This window comes from Anopheles arabiensis, chromosome 2 (genome assembly GCF_016920715.1).
Source record: "Anopheles arabiensis isolate DONGOLA chromosome 2, AaraD3, whole genome shotgun sequence".
Lineage (NCBI taxonomy): Eukaryota > Metazoa > Arthropoda > Insecta > Diptera > Culicidae > Anopheles > Anopheles arabiensis.
This window is the reverse complement of record NC_053517.1, coordinates 27,722,648-27,746,935: the sequence shown is the minus strand read 5'-3', so window position 1 is coordinate 27,746,935 and position 24,288 is coordinate 27,722,648. Positions and strand designations below refer to the sequence as shown.

General features: G+C 46.4%; 1 protein-coding gene across 2 annotated transcripts in view; it reads left to right on the top strand.

Annotated features, from left to right (window-relative positions):
- The window catches only part of LOC120898729 (tyrosine-protein phosphatase 99A), a 43,595-nt gene that overhangs the window by 13,698 nt on the left and 5,609 nt on the right, over nucleotides 1–24,288 (top strand). The window contains exons 5-11 of one of the 2 annotated variants that reach the window (XM_040304962.1): nucleotides 4,859–5,040; nucleotides 7,008–7,195; nucleotides 12,934–13,048; nucleotides 21,427–21,633; nucleotides 21,736–22,013; nucleotides 22,108–22,224; nucleotides 22,306–22,448. In XM_040304962.1, the coding sequence (XP_040160896.1) occupies nucleotides 4,859–5,040; nucleotides 7,008–7,195; nucleotides 12,934–13,048; nucleotides 21,427–21,633; nucleotides 21,736–22,013; nucleotides 22,108–22,224; nucleotides 22,306–22,448 (1,230 nt within the window). Of the gene's footprint in view, nucleotides 1–4,858; nucleotides 5,041–7,007; nucleotides 7,196–12,933; nucleotides 13,049–19,417; nucleotides 21,214–21,426; nucleotides 21,634–21,735; nucleotides 22,014–22,107; nucleotides 22,225–22,305; nucleotides 22,449–24,288 lie in introns of those variants that run through there. The other variant, XM_040304963.1, reaches the window with a different exon arrangement.

The window sequence follows — 24,288 nt, the reverse complement described above, 5'->3', positions numbered from 1 at the left end:
TAAGATAAATTGATTCCGCTGTTGCAACTTCGGTGCCGGTCTGTGGTATTTTTTCCCGGCGCCAGGATGCCCCCGGTAAGGCTATAAATTTCTTTTCGGTATTGATTTAGGCGGCTTTTGGATCGGGCGAACACGGGGCGGCGCGAGTGGTTGAAAAAGGGTACGGCAGATTTGAAGTACCCAACAGTGTCCCACTAGTGCTGGAAGAAAGAGTTTTCTTTGGCGTTGCGGTTAGAAGGATGGGTTTGGGGTTTCTGGGGCAGGCCAGATCAATAACCAAAGGTAAACACTTGACGGGAAAATGGGACTGAAATGGATAGCTATCGCTGGCAGTAGCAATGCTGTGTACGATGACTGCGATCGTGTGACAAGTCATTTTGCAATAAATGAAGATTTTATTTTGTTTGCCTGTGTACATGTGTGTGCGAATTACGGGGAACAGAAAGCAATTATTACTGTAGATTGTCGATAATCCGGTGTGCTCGAGATTCTGGGTGATTGCATGTTAAACGATTTCCGCGTCTAATACGAACCATGTACTTGTTGGCCTCCCTAAATGTTTTCGGAACCAGTTGTAGTACACGAGTAGTGTGGTAGATTCGGAGACTGTCACGGTCGCCATGTGGTAGATTCGGAGACTGTCACGGTCGCCATGTGGTAGGTTCGGCCGCGCTTCTCAAACCGTTTCGGTGAGTCAATGCGCGGAGCACAGTGAAAGGGTGTGGGACGAGGAAGGGGATCGTACGGAACGCGACACCAAAATGTAAACACATTTGTCGCGTATCGGTTACGTCAACCTGTTCACACTTACGCTAAGTCCGAAAAGAAGCACTTGCTTACGTCGGCGGAATCGCGGACTGGATCGACCTTGCGCGTCGAGTTGATGACCGAGGCGGAATCGGACACCGTGGGAGAAGTTGGGTGGAACTAGTGCAAACGTGCACTTTATTTCGATGAGGGTAATGCTGATCGGTCAACTGACTGAACAGCTGATAACCAAAATGATTATCAAATATGAGCAGAGCCTTCGGCGGAATCTGCAAATTGGTGAGATGCACCAGAACACGAGTGATCTACGTGTCTATGGAAGGTGAACTGACTTCTCCATCAGTTCGAGCTTTATTTATAACAAATATGGTGTGAAAGTTGTGACACATTTGGCAACCAGATGTTTGTCAAATGTGAGCTTTCATTTGGTTTTCCGGGTTTGGGTTTTTACTTGTGTTTCTTAAATTATACCTAGCGTGCCTGTGTTTTATCAACTATCCGTGCATTGTGGATGTAGCGAACGTTTTCCTGTTTATGCCTGAGTTTTACGGAAGTTTAATTGCTTATCTGTGGCGCGTTTTCCTTATTTATGTTCTGTGGTAAAACACGAGAACGTTTACGCTTCTGGTGTTTAACGTTTCTTTACCTGGCTGCTGGCTATGCGCTTGCGCTTCTGGTGGTTTACGTCTTTTTACCTGGCTTTTGGCAATGCTAAGTTAGATGTGACCTACTGTTAGCAGTAAATCTGCTACAGTAGGTTGTAATATAGAGTAAAGATAGCTCTAAATACGTCAATATTGTCGTATATTACCTTAAATGCATTTCAAAGGCAGCATATTTAAGTTTACTACGTAAAGGTGAACAACACCGGAGTCACTTACTGGATCGAAGTATGAAAAGTACGTGCTACTGCACCGGGACAGGTTTGCGATTGATTCTTTGACTTAGACCGATCCAGTTACAATTCTTGAATTCAAACTGTAGAGACGAGTTCCAAGATCGGGATGGGTTCAGTGTTAGTTCTGGGGCTCTATATAAGTACCAAGACAGAAATCGTTATACGATCAGCTCTAGGACCGGTATGGGAACAGGATCTGTTTCAGGACGGGTAAGGGTTCTGAATTAGTCCCAGGACCGGTATGGTTTCGTCAACCCCAGAACTGATATTGATATTAAAGAGATCTAGAACGGGCTGTTAAAACTGAACTGAGTAAAAAATATTCTGAAAAGAAACTATTTTCATTTTTCTAGTTAAATGATACGGTCAATCAGATTTTTTTTTAAAGAAATTAAACTATCTTGTCTGGCTACTTAAATAAATAAGCGTCACGCATGGTTGAACATATTAATCAAGATATTATATTTTTTTACTAGTCTCCATCAAAAATATGAATGAGAATGGTCATGATTATATTGCGCATAAGCACATCGTTTAATTGAAATAATATTTCATCAATTAAAGTAATAATATTAAAAAAGCATAATTCATTATTTCTGCACTAAACGAACGAACATATATTGCCGGAAATCAAACTAACCAAGTTGTAGGTACGGAAACACATGTTGTGAGGATTCACCTTTCAATGCTTATTGATTTCACTGCAATATCATTATTGAAGTACAATCGAATTCGGTATCTGCTGTTGGGCAAAATAAACAGCGTATATGGCGCTATCGATGAGCGTATATTTCACACGAACTTTGTAAAACGAAATATGATTCATCGAAAAACAGGGCAAACATTATATGCGTTACCTTCGCCGAATCCCATAATTACTGCCATGAGAGCGAATGGGAAATCCCACTGAAAATGCTCTGTTAAATTTTTCAATCAAACTCTCTTTTTTGCATGTAAGCAGAATGAAGCTTAACGTGCACAAATTACACAATCTCGCAAGTCCAGCAAATTACTTCACACTAAAAGTGAACAATTAATGTATTCTCGTTACCATTTGTGCAGTTTTAAAGGCGTATTACAAAGCACTCCCGCTTAAATCATGGCACTTTGGTTGTGAATTTCGAGACAAATTTCTTCGCAAATCTCCTGGCAAGCTTCCTTCGTCTCACTCGCATTCGGTGAACGGACGGATAAACTGTAAAAAGAAAACAATATGCCCGCCTGCTCAAGACATAAATATAGCAAAACCCGATTGTTCCTAAGCTCCTACAAATCTGCATGCCGTGCGAATATGAGCGGTGGGCGAAAGTTTTGCACCATCCCACCCGGTCGGTGCGCTGGAAGGGAAACTTCGTCCGAAGCTTTTGTTATTATTTTCCACCTGGCTCAACGAGGGAAGGAAAAGACAAACAGAAATTTTGCGAAATGTGATCCTCCTAGAACACACGCACAATACGCACCCATACACTGGTGTTTTTCCGCGCAGGGACAGAGAACATATGTTCCCTCGCTCGTCTTAAAACCGGGAGGATTAGCAAACATTTTTCTCTCCAGCACGCTTTTCCGTGCGGGGGAGGCGGAAAACCTCAAAGTACACTTTCTTTCGCTACCGGTTAGAACCGGTGTCGTAACAAAAGTTATCTCTATCGCACTGGAGAAAGTGGAAAATTGAGGCGGCCCTCGTGCAAACCGCAGCAAACATACAGCGGTTGCGCCAGGCTGCGGTGGTTGGTGAGCGCGTGTGTGTGTGTGTTTGCGGGTGGTAGGTGAAATTTTTAATCTTCGCATAATACCTCAGCTTCCCCGGCGCGGCAACTAAATATGCTTTTGCCTTTCTTTTTGCGTGCGTGATTGTGTTTGAGGGGCGCAAGCATTTTTTTGTTGCTGTTACGATGTTCCACCATGTTTGTTTGACGTATGTTTGCTTACGTCCATGGTTAAACGAGAAGCAGAAGCTGCCCTTTTTTTTTTGTTTCTTTGTTCACCCTTCATTTCCCCTTTCGATTCAGAGCAGAACTTTTAAGCAGAACGGCGCAGCTTTGAGGTCTAGTACGGTTGTAAACGCACCGAAGATACATCTGCAAAGATAGTGAAAACAGATCAAAGCGACCGGAGATCAACAAAAAAAAAATGGCCGGAACTTGGAAAAGAACTTGCAGCAGCAAATTAAACCCACCGGGAGGGCACGTGGCGAGGGCTTTGGTTAGGGTAGCTATTTTTGTTTCTGCTAAAACTCCTCCGATGAGTGGAAATTTATGACTTTTGCCACACCTCCCGCGTCGCTGAACCGCAAACGATTGCTCTCGAGCACGCACCGCAGACGGTTGGGTTTGTTTTGTGCGAGCAAGGGTGTTGTTCATGTAAAAAAAAAGATGATGGCAGGGACTTTCGTTAGGGAAAACAAAACGAATTTTGTTAATGCTTTTTTGAACGCTGTGTGGGAAGAGCTGGGAAAAGCTATTACATTAGGCGCAAAACCCCGTGGATGTGCTATCTAAGGAGGAAATAATATTGATAAGAAAAGAACAACGGAGCAAGACAATCCTAACTAACCTTTTCCCTACCGCGAATATAATGTAGACAGATGTATGCAAGACCGATTGTATTACACTCAATCTACTCACTACACACAAAAAGGATTATATGTTATTTTTTAATTAAATTGTTTTATTCGCTACAAAAAACCTTTTACACATTTATTAACTTTCGATCTTGCTGGCTACAATTCTTCTGCTATTTGGTGTAAACGTCCTACGCGGAAGTGCCGGCCTATACAGAAAGGTTTGCAAGACTTTATTCAATACCAAGCAGCCGGATAGTCAGTTCTTGTCACGAGGGTACGGTCCATTCTGGGCTTGAACCCATATGATGGGAATGTATTCAGTCGTTCGAGTTGACGACAATACCACGGGACCGCCCCAAAGCTCCAGTTCTACTGAATGATTTAATCGGATTAATAAGGAAATAATAAATAACTCTGCAACAAAATCATTTATCTTTTTCCGGAATGATAGTGTGCATTCATTAAATACACAGAAGCTTTACAATGCAGAGATTATGCTTCAATTCTAGGAATGGTTTTATTTTGTCCGACTTCCATACCACTCGTCATGCTCTTTTTCACTCATATTCTTGTAAAAAATCCACGTGATTCTCTTTTCCATCAAATTCCACCGCTTTGTTTCTTTCCAGCATCGGTGAAAATGGTGACTGGGAGCAGGAACCACCGATACACACGAAAAGCAGCCAGGCGGCCCACCAGGTGACAGGGCTGCAACCGTTCACCGTCTACAGCTTCCGGGTGATCGCCGTCAACAAGCTCGGCCACAGCCCACCGTCCAAGGAGTCGTACTACTTTGTAACGCTGCGCGAAGGTACGTTACGAAACACGTTACAACCGTATCGTTTCTTGCCTCCAATCCTTCACACAAAATAGTTCTTCGCCCGCCGCTCAGCGCCATAATTCAGCGTGCCCCTGCGCGTCCTCCGTCCGTGGTTGGTGGTGGTGTTGGTTTTGTGCGTGTGGCATCCAATTAAGCTGTTCCAATTTGCAACCTTACGCGGCGTGCGCTCGCTCTCGCGCTTCAGCAATGCCATCTCCCGCGGTGCACAATTAAAATGGACCCAAATGAAGGTATGCGTACCGGGCCCCTGCCTGGGCAGGCCTGGTCGTAGGCTACCGGTTCGGTACGACCAGTCCTCGCTTCGGTTGCACTGGTACGTTTGTCACCCGGGCATCGGCACGGTAAAACGGGCTGCCCGCGCAAACGTTGGTGCGAGCGTGAAATGTCTGCTCTTAAAAGGCCACCCACGGATCGTAATTGTTGAATAAATTTAAATACATTGAATACCTGCGTATCGTTTTGGGGTTCACTGTTCCAGTTTTTTGCTGTTGTTGTTGCTCGGTCGGATTGCTTCTCGTTTTCAAATTGTAAGGCTCCGGAAGCAAACACAGAAGCAAACGCGGCATCATCACTGTGATGTGCGCACCGTTCTGCAAAGAACTCGAACTGTGCTGATGAAGAGCGAAGGCATCCGTGCCACCCGGGAGGAGGGTTGGCCGATTGTTAGCACGTCTCGGATGACCATGCGGACGGGACGGGGCCGTGGAGGGGCTACCAAATCGACGTAGCGTGAAAATCAATTAACGTGCCCGTAAGTGTTGGGCGAAGCGGCTTAATTTCCTACCGGCTACACAATAGCCTTTGCCGAAGGAAAGGTATCGCCGGCGACAATGAACGATAAAAGCTCATTTCATTGGAATTAGAAAATGGGTCATTTGTTGGATTCTTGGTGCGAGAAAATGTCCAACCAACAGCTCCGAAGGCGTCGGATTGCGTTTTTTAGGAAGACATTTTCATACCAATGAACAATCATTGCAATGGGGGGGAAATATACCAATGTTTTGAAAAAACAATCTAAAATGAGTTGAGCATATTTTTTGCTATTTTTTACCAGCTTTTTCCCAATCCTGACGACGTGAGAATACACATTTGAACTCAATTTAGCGATGATTCAGCACTACTACTCTGGACGCTGGACATAACGAACCTTTTGTGGCGTTTACGGGATGAGATAGAGACACGATTGGACAGTTGTTTGGACTAGTATCTATCGATAAAGGGATACGATAGCCTATGCTCTTTAATGTCTATGCGTTAATGTAAGCTTTTGTTTTGTGTTGGTATCACTGTATTTTTGTTGTAGCTCTTGTACTTTTCTTTTCTCTTTTTTTCTCAACTGATAAATCATACAAAAGTGCACTATAAAATATTACAAACCCATCAGCGGCGGACGACGATGAAATACTGGCTACGTTCGCCCTAGTGCTTTTAATTAAATTTAATTACCGTTAAGTCCGCTTCGCTCCAATGGCGGAACAAGTCTGTAGCAACAACAACAACAACAGCAAAAACGAAACCCAAAACAAAACACAAATGGGCTGTAGTATTTTGGGATAATTTTTCTCTTCCGGACTTGCTCCGCCGCGTTTTGCGGTTGTGTGCCAAACCGCGCGACGCAGCCCAGCACGGCTGCTTTAGTGAAAGTGCGGAAGCACGCTAAAATAGATAGTCTGCCGGGACCTGTCCTAATGATCAAACTTACCTAATACCATTACCGACCATCCTAACCGACACCGCGCCCGAACGCGAACGATGGGCGAAGAATGGAGAAGCGTCGCGGGCACTTGCTGCTCTGGCCCTGGCGGGGCCATTTTTCATCTACGTGTACGTGTTTCCACTCGCTTGATATTGATTTTCTTCTTTCTCTCTCTTCCTTCTTTCTATGCTGCTCGCTGTTCTCGTTCTTGTCTGCTCTCTTTTCAATTTACCCGTTCCAGCACCGACGGGAAAACCGGTAACAACAATCGCACACAACACGTCCGCCACCTCTGTATATATCTCCTGGAAGGCACCGCCGCCGGAATCGATTCTCGGCGAGTTTCTCGGCTATCGGATAACGTACCGGCCCCGGGACTACCACACGGACGACGTCAAGGAGATCTACATCCGCGATAGTACCGTCGAGGTGAGGTTTTCGGGCACGACGAAATTCGATTTGCCCCGCGCTGCTGTTGGGCTGGCGCCAGCCGGGCGTCCGTCCAGTCCGTACTGCATGATCGTAGCGGGTGGACATGGGAAAGGGCCGAAAGGGGTGTGAAACGTTGAGTGGTGCAGCTGGCACTGCCAGCTACCGTGTAAGTTCGGTGTGGGTTTTGGAGTGGAGAAAGTGAACAGTTTTTTTGTTACGGACGGACTCCGTCGTTACACACGCGACCATGAAGTGCAGCTGGGACGATGGCCAGTTGCAGCTGGTGGGGTTGGTTGGTTGGTGGACTAAACGTACCAAAAGCACTGATGGCCTTGCATTTTCGCATTGCAACATGTCCTCCTTCTCTCTCATATACGTACACACAGTCGCATGCAAACGCTCATACGCTCAGGCACAGAGTTCAGTAAATTATCCAATTTACAAACCCCTTTCCACTATATGTGTGTGCACTGTACTGCACGAGCGAGCCTTCCCCAAAAAATAAAAGTTTTACCGATGTGTATGGAGCATGAGAGAACAAAAAAAGTTAATTTCTAATAGAAATTATCACCCCTTGCAGGTCAGCTCCTGCTGCCCGGAAAACCCTTACTATCAGCATAAGGAATAGTGTCGTCCGTTTTTTTTTACATACCGGGCGACTTTCGACGGAATGAAAAAAGTTAATGTTTTTAGTTTGGCTAATCCATTTTCCAACTACTTCCCGAGCAGACAGAGGGGGCCATTCGGTCGGGTGATAGAAGTTCATTTTGTGAAATGGAATGGTGCATGCAGCAGTGGTAGGTTTTTTTTTTGGCTGTTGTAATTTTAATAAAGATTTATCTCATTCCATTTGTGCTGCTTCTTATGTGAAACAGCATGTTCAAAGTTTAAATGCTATTAAACTTGCACATTTGGGCCGCTATGAAAGGGGCAGGTCGGGGTTTTGGGGGTAACTTTCGACATAAACCAGACCGAAAGTGCAGGCAGTTGGAACAGCGACATTCTAATAGAGCACCATATGATGCATCGAGAATGGACACGAACATGGTGCAAAACAGTGGCTAACAAATGTACCTTGGGAAGGTTTACCAGCGTATTGGTGTTGCTGGTGCTATTTAGAAAGCATTTGAAGATGGGCAGACTGGATTTGTGTTTGTAGTTTGTTGTAAGCGTTCTACAAACTATGTCAAAAACCATAGCAAAATATACTGCTTAAGAAATTTAACACTATATCCGCAAACCCCTTGTGCCTGTTATGCAGTCTTTCTGTTCTAGGAAGAATTACTGGCATTTTTTTAAAGTAACGAGATGCATTACAAACGAACATCCAAGTATAAGTGAGTAAGTATGATTGAGGGTATTATTTTTGCGACTCACTCTTTCACGACTCTTATTCCTAGAAGAATTTATATTTCTATACGACACGGCAAGTGAGTGATATTAATCCCAAAAAGGAAAGAGTGTTAGTCGATGGAAAGAGTAAGTAAGCTGAATAACAAAACGGAGTGGTTACGTGATGTAGCCAGGTTTTGTTTTTGCTCCCAAAGGATTTTTCGATGCTTCTAGAATTTTGTTGTTTAAAATTGTCGGCTTGTACTCTCTGAAAAGAAGAAGTATAATATACTTCAATTTTTAAGCTTCCGAGAACACCTTTTTGTGTTTGTATGTTTAACAAAAGTCCCGATTTAGGCTTACTCAAAATTTACTCCATTTACTCAAAATAAATAGATAGCTACATCCGTAGCAACAACGCCAGTGCTGCAAAATATCACTGTCAATGTCATAAACAATCTGACTGAAACAAAATCCATGTCAGCGTCGCTTACTCAATTGTGATAATCAGAGGTGATAGTCAAAACGATTGGTGTGATCAATGCATGCTTCGTGATATGTTTGCAACCAACGCTTGGTCAGTCATTATGTCATGACTTTTTTTTACTGTGATCAGTTCCACAAAATGTCACTGACATAGTCATGATAAATTCCGGCTGAAATAAATTAATGTCAGCGTCACGAGCTCTACTGTGATGATCAGAGGTGAGACTCAAACAGTTGTTGCGACCAGCACATGTGGTGGTGACATTGTGTGCATCCAACTCTTGGTCAGTCACTTTGACGCGACCTTTTCAGTCGGTGATCATCGCGATGGTCATGGGAGATATACGGTGCTTGCGAGTGGTTCCAAGAAACAAAATGAGCATTGTTTCTCGCTCTGTTTGACCCGACAGCTCACCAAACTAGATAGAGCGAGAAAGCATGCTCATTTTGCTGCTTGGAACCACACTTCAACTATAATCTAAGATTGTCGTGATTATCCCTAACACAAAATGTCGTGACCAAGTGAGTGATCAATAGTTGGGTGCTAAACAAAATGTCATCAAGGTCCATGAACTGATTGAGTCTTACCTCTGATCGTCTCAGTTGTGTACTAGTGATGGGTAAATTTAACAAAAATCCGGAATCGCTTCCGAATGACTCCGCCAAAATTAGAAGCGGTTCCGGAAGGTAGGTGCAAAACTCCGACTTCGGAGCCGTCTGGAGCCGTTCGGAGCCGCTAGTCGGCAGCCGGAGCCGTCCGGAGCCGTTGGAGCCGTCGGAGCCGTCCGGAGCCGTCGGAGCCGTCCGGAGTCGTCGGAGCCGTCCGGAGCCGTCGGAGCCGTCCGGAGCCGCTAGTCGGCAGCCGGAGCCGTCCGGAGCCGTCGGAGCCGTCCGGAGCCGGCGGAGCCGTCGGAGCCGTTGGAGCCGTCGGAGCCGTTGGAGCCGTTGGAGCCGTTGGAGCCGTTGGAGCCGTCCGGAGCCGTCGGAGCCGTCGGAGTAGTTGTAATAGTCGGAAGTATTCTGAAGCGCATTAATTTCCCGATATTAGTGATAATTTTATTGTAAAAAACAGCTTACGAGTAAAAAAAGAGTCTTCTTCATTTATTGGTATGAAGCTTTTTTGTGTGTTTTTTTTTTCAAAAATAAAGCCAAAAATAATTGTTTGCTCCGTATATATATAGGAAAAAAATGAATCAAATTAGGAGGTCAAGGAGCAATAGAACTATGACGGGAGGTGGGTTTGATAAAATACGAAACAACGAGGCAGACGAGTGTAATTATGGCAGTTTTGCACGGTTGTTTACATCGACTAACGTGTATGGTTTAGGCCGCACTTGCTTTTTACCGAATTACATGATGGCTCCAACGGCTCCGACGGCTCCGACGGCTCCAGCTGCCGACTAGCGGCTCCGGAAGGCTCCGGACGGCTCCGGACGGCTCCGACGGCTCCAGCTGCCGACTAGCGGCTCCGGACGGCTCCGGACGGCTCCGACGGCTCCGACGGCTCCGGACGGCTCCGACGGCTCCAGACGGCTCCGACGGCTCCGGACGGCTCCGGACGGCTCCGACGGCTCCGACGGCTCCAACGGCTCCGACGGCTCCGGACGGCTCCGGGCGGAATCGACGATTTGAATTTTTCGGAATCGGAGCCGGAGTAGCAATGTTTGGAAGCGATTCCGAGCCGTGGGTGCGATTCCGGTTACCCATCACTATTGTGTACGTGAGCTGATTTAAGCTTCGTTTCAGTCGTGAGTCTTGATGACTGAAACAGTGACATTTTGGCAGTACTGTTCACAGTCACAAAAATTCATGATTATGCTTGCGCCGGCATTAAGCTCGGCTGTTCAGTCAGAGTATTAAGTTGGATATGTTCATTGTTTTCGTTGGTGAATATCTCGTGATGCTCATGACATTTTGCAGCTCTGCTTACAGTACTGACTAGTCGGCCAATTAGTAAAGCTTATAGCTACTACTATTTATAAACGGTTTTGAATCAATCGTGGAGAATGTAACGATTACACAGTAATGCTTAAAAAAATGATGAAATAAGACTGATGAATCTGATGATGCCTTTCTACACTTTTCATTCTCACTACAAGCCATAAAACTAATATTTAATTAAGCACTTTCGGAGTGCTTGTCGAATGATCCATATCTCCTGGCTGGCAGCAGTACACAGTAAAGCACCGTCCTCTGATGTTCATTTGAACACATAACATTTATTTAATAGAGCAGAAATCGTGCGCTATAGTGTTATAGTGCTATAGTGCAAACGTTAAACAAATGCTTGCCTGCCCGTTCAGCAGCATACAATGTGGAGATCGCCTAGCACTGCACAGTCGCCTGGCACCGCTACCATTGTGACACAAAAGCCAAGTTGCTAGGGAGGAGCGAGAAAGAAAAAAAACCTATATACTAAAACACTCTACAAAACAATGGGAAAATGCTCGTCGCCAAGCGGAAGCACGAAATTCAATTAAACTTTACGCCCCGGCGTGATTTGCGATCACTCATTGTTTGCTGCTCATTGTGAATTTTTCAATCTTTTTTTTTCCTCACACTTTTCATCGACCTCCTTCACCCATCGCTGCTATAACACGGTCACTAGTTTTATTTTGCTCGCGAGAATGTTCTACAGGGAGGTTTCGTTCACGGCGTTGGAAACCAACCAGCAGCCTGACCTCGGCACTCTCCTCGGTTTGGTATGCTTCTGGCAAGGTTCAGTATTTACACAAAAGTCGAAGCTCGGCATCGGACAGCCCTGCTGCTGGTTTCGCAGCAATAGGCAGGGCCGTCGAACCACACCACTCTTTCCAGCTCCGGGCGTCTCCGGCCGTTAGGGCAGAAAATGCATTCATCAGCAAACAATGCATAATAATTCTGTTTACACACGTAAATGCACCCTGTATTCTTGCCGATAGTGAGGCACTAGTAGCAGCTGCTCCTGCTCTTTCTGCTGCAACCACTGCTCCCAGCGCTTGAAGGAAGGGGTGCTTTTTTGTAGAACATCGTCCTCGCAATCATTTCCAGCTCGTTCTTCGGCTCCCACGGGAAGAGTTGGGCTTGCACAAAGCTCAACCATCTCTCCTAAGTAAGGGTTTGGCGAGCGAGAGTGGCGGTGTAAGCTTAGATAGGGCACGAACCGTACGCCCGGGCGCACCGACAAACTCATGGTCGAGTACGGACCACGGCGGGTACACCTTGGTAGCTGATAGCTGGAGCGCAGCATTGTGGAGCGAGCAGCATTCCCAGCTCCGTATGTTTTATGGTTTAATGGCTTCCGTCGTGCCGAGTGGAAAGTCATGTTTTCGGAGGCAGCTTTCGACACCGGGCTTTCGTCCGTTGCGTCGCTACACCGAATCGAGCAGTCGAAGCAACGGTAGTAAGGGTCGTCCGAGGGGGAAGGCGAAAATCATAATTACCACTAATTTAATGGTGCAAATTCTAACCGGCACGGGTCTGTAACTGCAATTTGAACCATTGCGGTAGTACATCGGAGTGTACATCGTAGCCACAGCCACATGTACGCCTCCTCTATTAGTGGAACACACCGGGGTGCGGGTACGGTTTGCCGTACCAGCGGTTACCATCCTCAACTTAAATCCCTTCGTTTAGGGACAGGAAGGATTAGGAAATGGTTCCGAAACTCTCGTCCTTTCTGTTCGGATGGGGTTTTTTTTTGTGCCCACAACTCCGTTGATGTTTGAGTGAGGGTTAAAGCGGAGTAAAATTTTGCCATGCCGAAGATGGGGGCAAAAAAACGTATAAACCGAGTCGACCCTCACTCACCACGGGTTTGCGTTTGCGGGGATGTAAAAAGGTTTTGCATTAATTTCTCGCTCTCTTGTCCGTCGACTTTAACTTTTTTTTTTCTTACTTCCCCTCTTTCTCTCTCTATTTGCATAACACCGTTACAGAACCACGAAATTCATAACCTCGAAACGTACACGCAGTATCTGGTCTCGATACAAGTGTTCAACCCGGAAGGATTAGGACCGCCGACGACCGTTCTGGTTATGACAGATGAAGGAGGTAAGTGTACACGCATACCCTGTTGGACGGCATTGGATGGTGTTGGTTGTACGTGTGTAAGTGTGTGTTACTAGTTGTGTACTTTTGTTCGTTGAGTTCGTATCGTTTGTGCACTTTCCCACCATAAAGGACCATTCGAAAGGCGGTAGCTTCGAGAGCAATTGAACCCGTGCAATGTGTAGATGCGTCTTACGCATCAGTGAAAGAGAGAGAGAGAGAGAAAGAGCCTGCATTCATCGTACATATGACAGCTCGGCATTAAACACTTATCGCACAACAAACGGCGAACGAAACGGAAATAGATGTAGCCATCAAGCTCGTAGGCTTCTGCATAGTCACCAAACTGCAAATTGAATTGTAGTGTAGGGTGTGTGGAAAATAGTTTAACAAAAAAGCGTTCTTTTTTCGTATGTTTCAAAACCATTCAAATCTGACGCTGCGGAGCGTAACAACATATGGCGAACATAAGGAGCGGCTTAAGGGTAAAGGTCTGTGTGAGACGCTATTGCAAGACGCGATCCGCACGTGAGCCGGGAAGTACTTTTTTTTCAATTTGTAGACACACAATTTCCACTAAAATGGCTATCTGCAGTAGAGCGTCATAATCTAATTAATTCATAACTGTACTTTACTCGTATTGTTTAAAAAATTGTAAATTTCTTCGAAAAAAAAAGTGAAAATTGAAGTAAAATAAAAAAACAGTTACACGTGCAATTACATATTTTTAAACAAAATTAAATAAACTTAAAAAAATCTTGATATGATTTCCTGCGAATAAGCGAAATCCTTTGTTCAAAAAGCCAGTGGTTCTCGCCAGATTACGTGTAATGGGAAATGAAATCAAATTTAAGGGTGGTTTAACTTCAACACTGCTTGCAAAAACCGGCATTGCTGAGATGCAAGCATCTGCAAGTTCTCAAAGGTTCTGTAAAGATCGACAACGCAGCGCAGGTCGTTACGCCCGATAGAAGAAGAAGAATAAGTAAATTAATTCGGATAAATTGATTCATTTTTTCTTCAAACAATTTTTGAACAGTGCTTTTCTTAAATGCATTATAAAAAACTTAAAGCAAAAAATGAACGCTCTGAAATTGTTTGCAAGTCTCATATACCTTCTCTGCTAGAAAACTAGCTTATCCAGTGCAGTTGAAATGGAAACTAAAGATTCTCAAAATATAGGTTTTTGATTACTATTTAAGCCGGTCTGGTGGTACAGTCGTCAACTTGTACGACTTAACAACATGCCCGTCATGGGTTCAAGCCCCGAATAGACCGTGCCCCCATACGAAGGACTGACTATCCTGCTATGGTAACAATAAGTCACTGAAAGCCAAAGCTCACGTCACTAGTGGGTTTGTACCCACTTTGTAGGCAGGCCGTGACCGACAGCGGTTGTTGTGCCAAAGAAGAAGAAGAAGAAGATTACTATTTTATGTATTGCTTTGAATCAATTTGGCCTCGGCTAAATGAAATTGGCAAAATATATCAGAGAACTTGTTTAAAATTTCTCTGACGAATGTGATACAGAGATACATACGTTATGGCTAGCAATGATAAAAGCGCCGAAATTCCACTCACCGATTTGAGTGAAAGTGAAGAATTTAGAAGAAAAAATGATGCTGCTAAATTCCATGTATGAATAGAAATATTATCCACTAAATTGAAGCAATACGGCCTCAACCGTTCCTTTTCAAATAGTAATAAAAAAGAACAATGTTAAAAATGTAGCAGCAATTAAACACCACGTTCCCGATAGGGCAGTATAAAATTTAATTTCATTCGCGTGGTGGGTGCGCGTTGCAGTAATAAAAGTGGTGAATACAAGCCAACAAAAGAGGAACCATTTCCAACGCTGTTTACCGAGGTATGCGAATTCTTCTCCGGCACAAATATCTATCAACCATAGCACACTGCCCACCCGCGCGAGCTTTGGGGTGGTTCACATTCACTCTTATTAATTTCTCACACATCCCGCTTATTCCACTATATTCCGGGCATTTATGGGTGGCACTTTCGGGATTCCATCCCCCGCCGTTCTATGCTATCATGCTTTATTTTGCAGTGGAAATAGAAATAAGCGGATACCAGCGTTCCCTATTTCCGATAGCAATACCCGGTATCACAGTTAAAAACGCCGCTGCAATCCCGGCTCGGAAAGCGGAATTCAATGCAACGAGACACAAGGCGGGACACTCTTTTTACATGCCTAGATAGGATGCTGCTGCGTTGCGTTGGGTACGTTTAATAAAACTCCGCTTCACATGTGTGTGTGTTATTTCATTCCGCCAAAAGTGACAATACAGAAATAGAACCATCGATGCACGGGTGGCCACTAGGGAAGAAGAAGTCTCCGGTGACCGCTAGAGAAAGTGGAATAAAAAGGGTTTTTTTTTGCCATCAAAAACGCCTCACACATGTTCGCGTTTTATGAGATGTACTTGCACTGCTTTTTTGCGTCTGCGTTGTCTCCAACACCTTTGCAACACCGATCGAGCAGCCGGGAATTTACAATTTCATGCAAACAATGCAGTGATCCCTAGCACAATAACGAGCTGACGTGAAACCGGTACTCCGGTAACACGGTGTAACGGGTGCCCTTTTGGGTGTGCCGTCGCCGTGTGCGACAAGAGCATGTTGTTGGTTTTAATCACGTCCACGGTTTGCTCCTTTTCGCGTTCCCGATCCCGATCATCCATCGGATCTAAAATGAAAAGTGACCGAAACCCTGCGATAGCCGTGCGAACGTGTGTCCGGGAACACTAGACACACCCGGCGAATTGACCCGGCGTGTCAAAAACGACGCGTTTTGCTGGTCGTTTGATTTTGTGACACATTTCGTAAGGTGGATGGTGTTACCTGTTTTTACCATCGAAGCGGACCATATCCTGCTCGGTGCGGTCGTTCGTTCGCTTCGTGTTTTTGGCGCTTTGAAGCTTTGGCGGATTATTCGTTTTAATTTCCATTCCCGAATGGGGTTGGGACCGATGCATATGCAAATGAAGCGCTCTAGCTCGCTAGTGCACAGATGAATGCTCCAGGCAGAGATGGATCGTACGAGGGTGGGGCCTTAGGCCCAGGAAGGATGTTGTTTTTTTCGTTGAAGCACAAAACATTATTATTTAAAAACGAAACCTAGCAGCAACTCGTTTCGTCATCCCGATCTGCATCTGGTGTAAGCGTTGTGCGATACACAGACACACACACACACACACAGACAGTAGCGCACATACATTTGTTATGCAATTTCTGCCGGCTATGCAAGGATATAATCATCACGGCTAGAAACCGGGAAAAATATCCTTTCATGCTTCCATCGCTCGTTTCCCGGTAGAAATCCCACTCGGGATCTCGGGACGCAGTGGCGTGATGCTGGCGCCAAAGCAAGGCAACGCGCAAAGAACGCAAACGCAATCGGCCGGAAGGCAACGATGCGATGGTAAACTACAAACACTCACTCGCCTCGGCCCGGTTGTGTCTTTTCCCGTTGCTCCCTTGCGAAACGAAACAACCGAACGAGGTGGAGTGTTTTCCCGTCCGCTCACCCACAATACCTTCCGTGGGGGGGAGGGGGGATGGTGTTTTCTAGCAGCCGTGAAATGATGTCAACGGTGCGCACACGGCAGTAAAACTTGAAAGCATCAAACCCCATCATCTTCCGCGACGCATTAATTCCCGGGATGGAAGGATGTATGTATGTAACAGTTTTGCAATTTGTGCAGCCACGAAAAGCCACGGTCGCGCCATAAGACTCCGCCACGTTTTCCGTCGCATCCGTCAGCGTACGGAGCGCGCTGGCGGGAGTAATTCCTTCCCTGGGTTGTGTTGCTTTGTCTTCGGTTGTGAGTCCGTGGCCATGAGTTGCAGCGTAGGGGGTATGCATGTTACGGCGGGGGCAAGGGGTGTCAATGTTGCCGGTGTCATCGTTGTCCTCGCGCATATGTCGAGCGGTGAAGACAAAGGGGCGTCATTCTTTTTGCTCGTCTTGCACTTGCGACGACGCCCTCCCCATCTGGGCAATGCGAGAATGCGAGTCAAGTTTTCTGCCGCATCAGTTGCAGTGCGCCAACAGTGGCAAAAAGTGAAGTACCCGCGTGTGAGCAGTGGTAGGGACAACTCTGGGCGGACGGGAGTAAATGGTTCATCATTAGCAAAGTACATCTCCCAATGGACTAGTGACTGTGGCGCATAAGAAAAGGCAAACATACAGCGCCAACCTCACCAAACCCGTACGGAGCGCGCGCGAGGGAGCAATGCAATGCAATGACGCTAAAAGCATGGTCATCCATATCCGTGTGGCAATGGTGAATGCCGGAATGGGCACGTGCTTGCGGCACACCTTCGCGGGCTGCACACCACCGCCACTGTGCTTGGATGGGAATGGGAAAGAAAAAGGCGCTCGCGCCTCTGGTACCCGGGCGTTGGGCATCCAAACCCTCTGGCCGCCTCTCTCTCGAGATGTCTAGCCGGTTTGGTGTTGGTGGATACGCCAGACGCTAGATTAAGAACGACTCAATGCTCCGGTCTTGCGAAGTTTCTCCAACCGTCACACATACGACCACTTGCGAAATGATGGTGTGTGTGTGTGTGTGTGTGTCCTTCGCTCAAGTGGATCAAGTGGGTGCAGAAGAAACAAATCTAACAAAAGGACGCCAGAATGATAGAGAGAGAGAGAGGGGGGGAAAGAACGAAAAAAAGAGCTAACATCCCATATAATGAGCTTTGTTTTCCATCCGAGCTATGATTGCAACGTCTCCATCTTTCACTGCTAACGAGTCAGCACCGACGACGACTGGCGACGCAGGAATGGCAGGCCAGTCGCCACTCGCTTTTCTTTGCACTTGCATCTCTAGGAACCATTTGGCACGTACAGACCCCCCCAATTGCATACAGACGTTCGGGTTGTATTCTATCTATCCGTCCATTTGGGCTCCGTGCTGTGCGGTGTCCTTCTTTTTGCCGTACACACACCCAAGCACACATACACACACGATATCCGATCATCAACCTTGGTACCTAGGTGGGCAAATTCTTCACCCTAGAAGCACAGCATCCAAGATTTCGAGTGGCAGAAGAGTGAAGAAAATTAATTTCCAAATTCCACAACGAAAGCATTATGAGTAAGGGAGTGAGAGGCGAAAGCACGGTCTCAAAAAATGCACCAAAATGCGTGGCATAGAGTCGTGTATGCAGCCAATTAGAGCTACATGATGCAGCGTGTGACAGTTGACAGGTTTGCCTGTGTCGCGCAATTCCAAGCGCAAAGCTTTAACACTTTTCATCAACGCTTGCTGAGTTTGCTTGCTGTTGCTTTCCTTTAAATGGCATCCCATTTCCGCGTGAGAACTTTTGGCTGTTTTAATAAAACGCGCGCCAGGATACGTTCATGCTTCATGCGGTTCCATATTGACGAGACACGCTGGGGCATCGACTTCCCGGTACTGCGTATTGCGATCGTTCTGGCCTACCCCTAATAGGATTACCGATAGACGATGGGTTTCCACCGGTTGTGAAACCCGAGACGCAACGAGCGTACAACGCCTGCGGGCAATCATTTCCCATCGACACACTTGGTGCAGAACGCAACGAAAAAAGAGCGGTGGAGAGAAGAAAAAAAAAAACAAACCTAAACCCCCCGAATTGAACTTTCTACTTTGCCAACCTCGAAAACTCTTTCCCCTGGCTAACTTCTGCGGTTGGCTGTGTTGGATAAGTTCGCATCTTTTCTTTTTTGCGCTGCTTTTCTTCGAGAAGAATTTTGATTACCCATGATCCTGTGGGGGTTTTCGCTGTCCCTCTGCTCGGCTGGCTGCTAGCATATCCTCTCGGGCGGGGCGCGGCAGCCGGTGCGAAGGTTCCAGGGGCATTCAATTATGAAAAGAAAATTATCACATTTCCACACCTCGGCCCCAGCGCCGTGGCCAGCGCCGTCCTTTGGGGATAGCTTTCACGGAGCAGCCAGTGCTTAATTATTATAATCGTTTTAGATGCTTTCCGGTGCAGCCTAGTAGCATGAGTCGGTTTTGTCTTCTTGATTTTCACTGATCTACAAAGTCAATATGTGGCTTTCTATAGATAATGAGAAGTGGCTATGAAAAAATCGATGAAAAAACTATCCGTTCCAACTATGCTGTCTATTGCATCGTTCCCAATTTAGACAGAGGCATTTTTAAATCACAGTACGTATGCTTTAAGACGCGTGATTCTGGCTTGGCTTTCAGCAAAGTAACTTTTTTAATCAAGGTGCGTTTTTCATTACCCAAAATATGTTGTGTTAAAATGCTGATTTTGAATAAAAAGCATCCCAAAATGAAAAGAAAAACATAATGATTTACCGAGAGATGGAATTCATATTTGAAACGGTACGTTTGTACGACCACCCAGCTTACCTTCAAAACTCACCACCAGAGAACGCTGCCAGCTGCACCGAGCTGTTCGCGAAGCACCCTGTGCCACGGGAGTGGCATCAAGCGTTCGGCCTTGCACGATAAACATACGGTGACGGACCAGACTGTCAAAACAAATATGGCTTTCGAGCAAAATCGTACCGTAGGCAGGGCAGTGTTTAAATATGCTAAAACATTGGTGAAAATGTGCGTAGGAAACGGTTTTCCGCGTAGTAAATGAAGCTGTGAAAGTTTTCCGCGCGTCGCCCATACACATCCGGTGTCCGAGTGGAGTGAAACGCGTGCGAACGAATGGGTCGCCTGGGCTGAGCTTGGAAAACAAAAACTGGTCACAGCAGAGCATCAAGAAGAAGAACAAGCAGAAGAAGCAGCAAGCACCGAAATCGATCGAAACACTCCGTGCGCCCCATACGCTCCGGCATCAAAGCGAGAGCGACAGAGAGCGACAGAGAGAGAGAAAGCAGGAACAAACCTGCCCTGGCCAGAGCCCGTGAAAAGTTTGCACTGTGGTCCCCCGAGTGAATCATTCCAACTCCTCCCTTCCTGCGGGTCGGTCCGGGGACACAACCCGCGCTCCCGACCGTGCCTTGTGCACCGGAGCTCAATTGATGGCAATTGAAGCTGTGAGCGAAGCATCCGTCGAGAATTAGTGGGGCGGCCACTTAACTGACCTTTCCCCTGCAATTGAATGTGTTTTCCCCCCTGCGCTCGAGTGTGTGTGTGTGTGTGTATGGACCCCAACTAAACTGATTACTTGCGTTGTGGCCGCGTTATCGAGCGGAGCCGCCCGTGTGTCTCGTGTTTGAGCTCTCCCATTTCGACGGCGTAAAATGAAACGAAAATCCAAATCTTCCCGTGCAACTTTAACCCTGTGCGCTTCCATACTGGAAGCCGTGGTGTGTTGGGTGTAGAACAAAGAAACAAAAAAAAACACACACACGCACACACAGCTCCATCGGAACGAAAATCGGCAACGCGAAACTCGTTCCACTGCTTGTGCCCCAAACTGTTCGGAAGTGCAGGGCACGGCGGAAACAGGAACCGACCGGTCCCGGGGTGGTGGTACTGGTGCATAAGTGAAGCGAAGAGAGAAAGAGAGAGAAAAAAACGCCAATAGTGCAAGTTTTACATCCGATTGCCGGCCTACACATACGCGCACACTCCGGCCCTGCAACAACCATTACTCACCGCACCCGCACCCGGCAGTGCTAAAGAAGGGTCCCCGTCCTGCGATTTTTTGTGTGTGGGAGAGTAAGCGGGGAAGCAAGCGATAAAAAAAGAGGCAAGAAATACGAACGAAACAGTATTCTACGATGAAGATTGCAGCCAGCCAAAACACGATGATGCCCCCGGTGTCAGGAACCCTGCTGGTAATAGTCGCTTTCGCTACCAGCACGTTATCGGCACTTCCTACGGAATCGACGGTTCCGCCACGCTCGAACAATTTACCGCTGGAAGCAATCCACATGACCACCACACCACCACCGTTACCCCCGACGGAGGCACTGGAAAGCACTCCACTGCTGCCCGTGCCGGATCGCGAACCCATAGCGTCCGTGCTTCATCCGTACGGTGCCGGCGATGGCAGTGCCGACGATGAGCTCGACGACCAGGACTTTGAGGAACCGCGCGTATTGCCGCTGAAGTCTTCCTCCTCCACGCCGGCACTGGTTCGTGTTGTGCCTATCGAGCAGGCGGCAAGCAACGATGAACCGCACACTTCCACGCACGATCCAACCTTTTCGGCCGACGACGATATTGGTAAAGACACGTTTCCTCCCCAATCTCAGTGTGCGCTGATGGGCTGATAAATGAGACACGCATTTGTCATCATCATTTTTATGATCGATCTCACATTTCCTCCTCTCCGCAAATTGGACAGTCGTATTAATTTTGTGTGTGTGTGTGTGTGTGTGTGTGTGTGTGTGTGTTTTCTTTTTCTTTTTCTTCCTGTGTTTGTGTGCCTTCTCATAGAACCAAGCCCACCCCAGAACCTGACCGTGCTGGAGGTCACATCCACGACGATCAAGCTGACCTGGCGCGAACCGGAAAAGGCTAACGGGGCCATCCACGGCTACCGGGTGTACTACATCCATCAAAACCAGACCGATCTGCACATGCCGATACTGAAGCTGAACGAAATGCAGAACTCGGTCTATCACTACACGCTATCGAATTTAAGTAAGTGTCCCTACACGGGATGAAAAGTGCGCTTAGCAGCACCTTTTTCATACCGGTTTGTTTCTTTTCCTTCTTACTATTCCCCTCCCCCCTTCACAACAGAACCGTTCACCGAGTATCGCATTCTGGTGACGGCGTTTACGAAGAAGCACGACGGCAAACCGTCCGAGGTGACGCAGCGTACCGATGTGAGCGGTCCCAGTGCACCGAAAGTGGTCAACCTGACGTGCCACTCGCACAATGCGCTCTACTATGGTTGGCGCATTCCGCAGACCTTCTACAATACGATCGATCTGTACATAATTAGCTATCGGAACATTGCGTACCACGAGTTTCGCGAGATACGCATCACGGTCAATGCTTCCATCATGGAGACTTCGGTACGTTCGCTCGAAATGGTTTATGGAGCGAGGAAACGTATGGAATGGTTGAAATTTTAACTTATTTTCTGTTCTTTTCCCCCCTCTTTTATAGCTGATCATTCCGAACCTTACGAGCAACGCGGTGTACGAGGTAAAGGTGCGGGCAGCATCGACGAGCGTTATCAATCCGAAGCAAATGATACTCGGTTCATATTCCGAGCCACGTAAGGTGAGAGTGTTTATTCGCGGCCCCCTTTCCCTTTACGAGATCACCCTTCTAATGCTCTTCTCTGTACCGTTCTGTTTACAGATTTCACTTCAACCCAATTGCGAGATAGCTCCACTAAAGTCGCAAAGACAGGCGTACGACGATTACGATTTGGCGGTGCTGGCCGGCATCGTATTCAGTTGCTCCGTGGTGCTGCTCATCGCGCTGGCGCTCATTCTTTGGAAGTAAGTGGTTTTTTCATAGCATTTTCACTAAACATTATCGCTTCTAAAACAAAACTTCCGGGTTGGTGTGGCAAAGTTTTGGAATAGGAAAAATTTTTGAGTACCTTATGATAACGAACGTTTGGCCATCTGTTGTGCAAACGCACCAAATCAAGGGTGTTACAGCTACTTCGTGACCAGTTTTACAAACAAAACGCTGGACGCGTCTGCGCCCCATACCTGGGGTTCCGGGATTCACTTTCCCGTGTCTTGTGTGTTGAGTTTTGTTTCTATTTTATCGCTGCACACGGCGACGCTTATCAAACCCTGCACCTGTGCTGTGTAATTGATGTATGTGGCGTGTGTAAATGATGGACACTGCTGGGCACTAAATGTTTGTCAGTAGTAGTGCGTATAGAAGTGAACGAAAGCGTCGAAAAGAAATCGGTTTTATGATGGTGGTCGATTTCGCGCTACAGCTTGATACCAAATGCAGTGAAGCGACAACATTGCCATAGTACTTTGGTTCGGGAAGCGTGCGAATGAACGCGCAACGAACAACAGCTGACGGCTGCACACACGAACCCGACACGCGTATCCAATTTCAAACGGTAAAGAGCCTTGTTTGGTTGATTGTTGTACAAACATAGACGATCGTCTAATGTTATGTCTTTGGGCAAAACCGACCGCACAATACGGTTTTATTGCAAGTGAATCGATCCACCTATAAGGGGATTCTAAACTAGATAAAGAAATTACTTTTATCTTTTCCTATACCTCTTGGTTTTGATCGAATGACGCACAAAAAAATGTCTGTTTTAAAATTATTTAAAAAACGAATTATCAGTGTTCATAGCAGTATTCAGTCTAACAAAATAAAGATAGTTGTAAAATAGATACAAAAATTCTTTACCTATAACTACATGCAATTTGAACTGCACAATATACTGAACCTAGTTGTTTTGTTTGTTAGTTTATTACAAAAAACATCATTAATGTTTTCTTTTGCGCGATTTTGTTAAGTGGTTCGCACCACAGATACATCGCACCAAAACCATCGCAGAAACATCTACTACTGGCCGTAAGAAAGATAAAAGTCACACGAAGCGCGAAGCGTCAACTGCTCGACACTACCGCTTCCCCATATCTCTCTTTCTCTCTCTCTCTCTATTTCTTACCGCGGAGAACGGAGTCGCGCGTCGCGAACGTCTTGCGTACGCGCGGTGCGAGCTTGAGCGCACAGTTTTTGCTTTGCATCGCTTCGCGCGCACTCGTGCGAGCGTCGTGAATCGGTCAGATCGGCCAGTCAGAACCGGTCGATCGGTGGTTCGCCTCTAGGGCATCTAAGCAATCGCTATATGCTCTAAACAGCTAAACGACGGCGACGACGCACCCATCTCACATCGGCGGTCAGTAGTGACAAGGACGATCTTGAAAACCTTGGAAGCTGTGTTCGTTCGCTCCCGCGGCGCACATTCGACGCGATGCTTTAACATGCGTGCAATTCCATTCCAAATGTGTTTGTGTGTATGTGCGGTGGTTAGCGGTGATTTGGTTTCATTTAAACTTTAATTAATGGGTGTTTTTTTCTAACAAACTGGAACTATTTCTTCCGTGAACGAAATCAAGAGCAGCTTGTTGAAAAGTACGCTCAAGTGTCTTTGTCCAGATGGTGGAACATAGTTTGAAAATAACTCGTGCGATTTATTCATTCATTCAACTGGTGCTAAACATTTCCCGACGTTGAGGTGCTGTGTTCGACGCATTTTGCTGCCAAGAACCATAATGCCGCCTTGGTGTGGATGGATTAGGTGAGTTTTACTAAGGAAATACTACACCATGATGTTCGCAGCTAGCATAC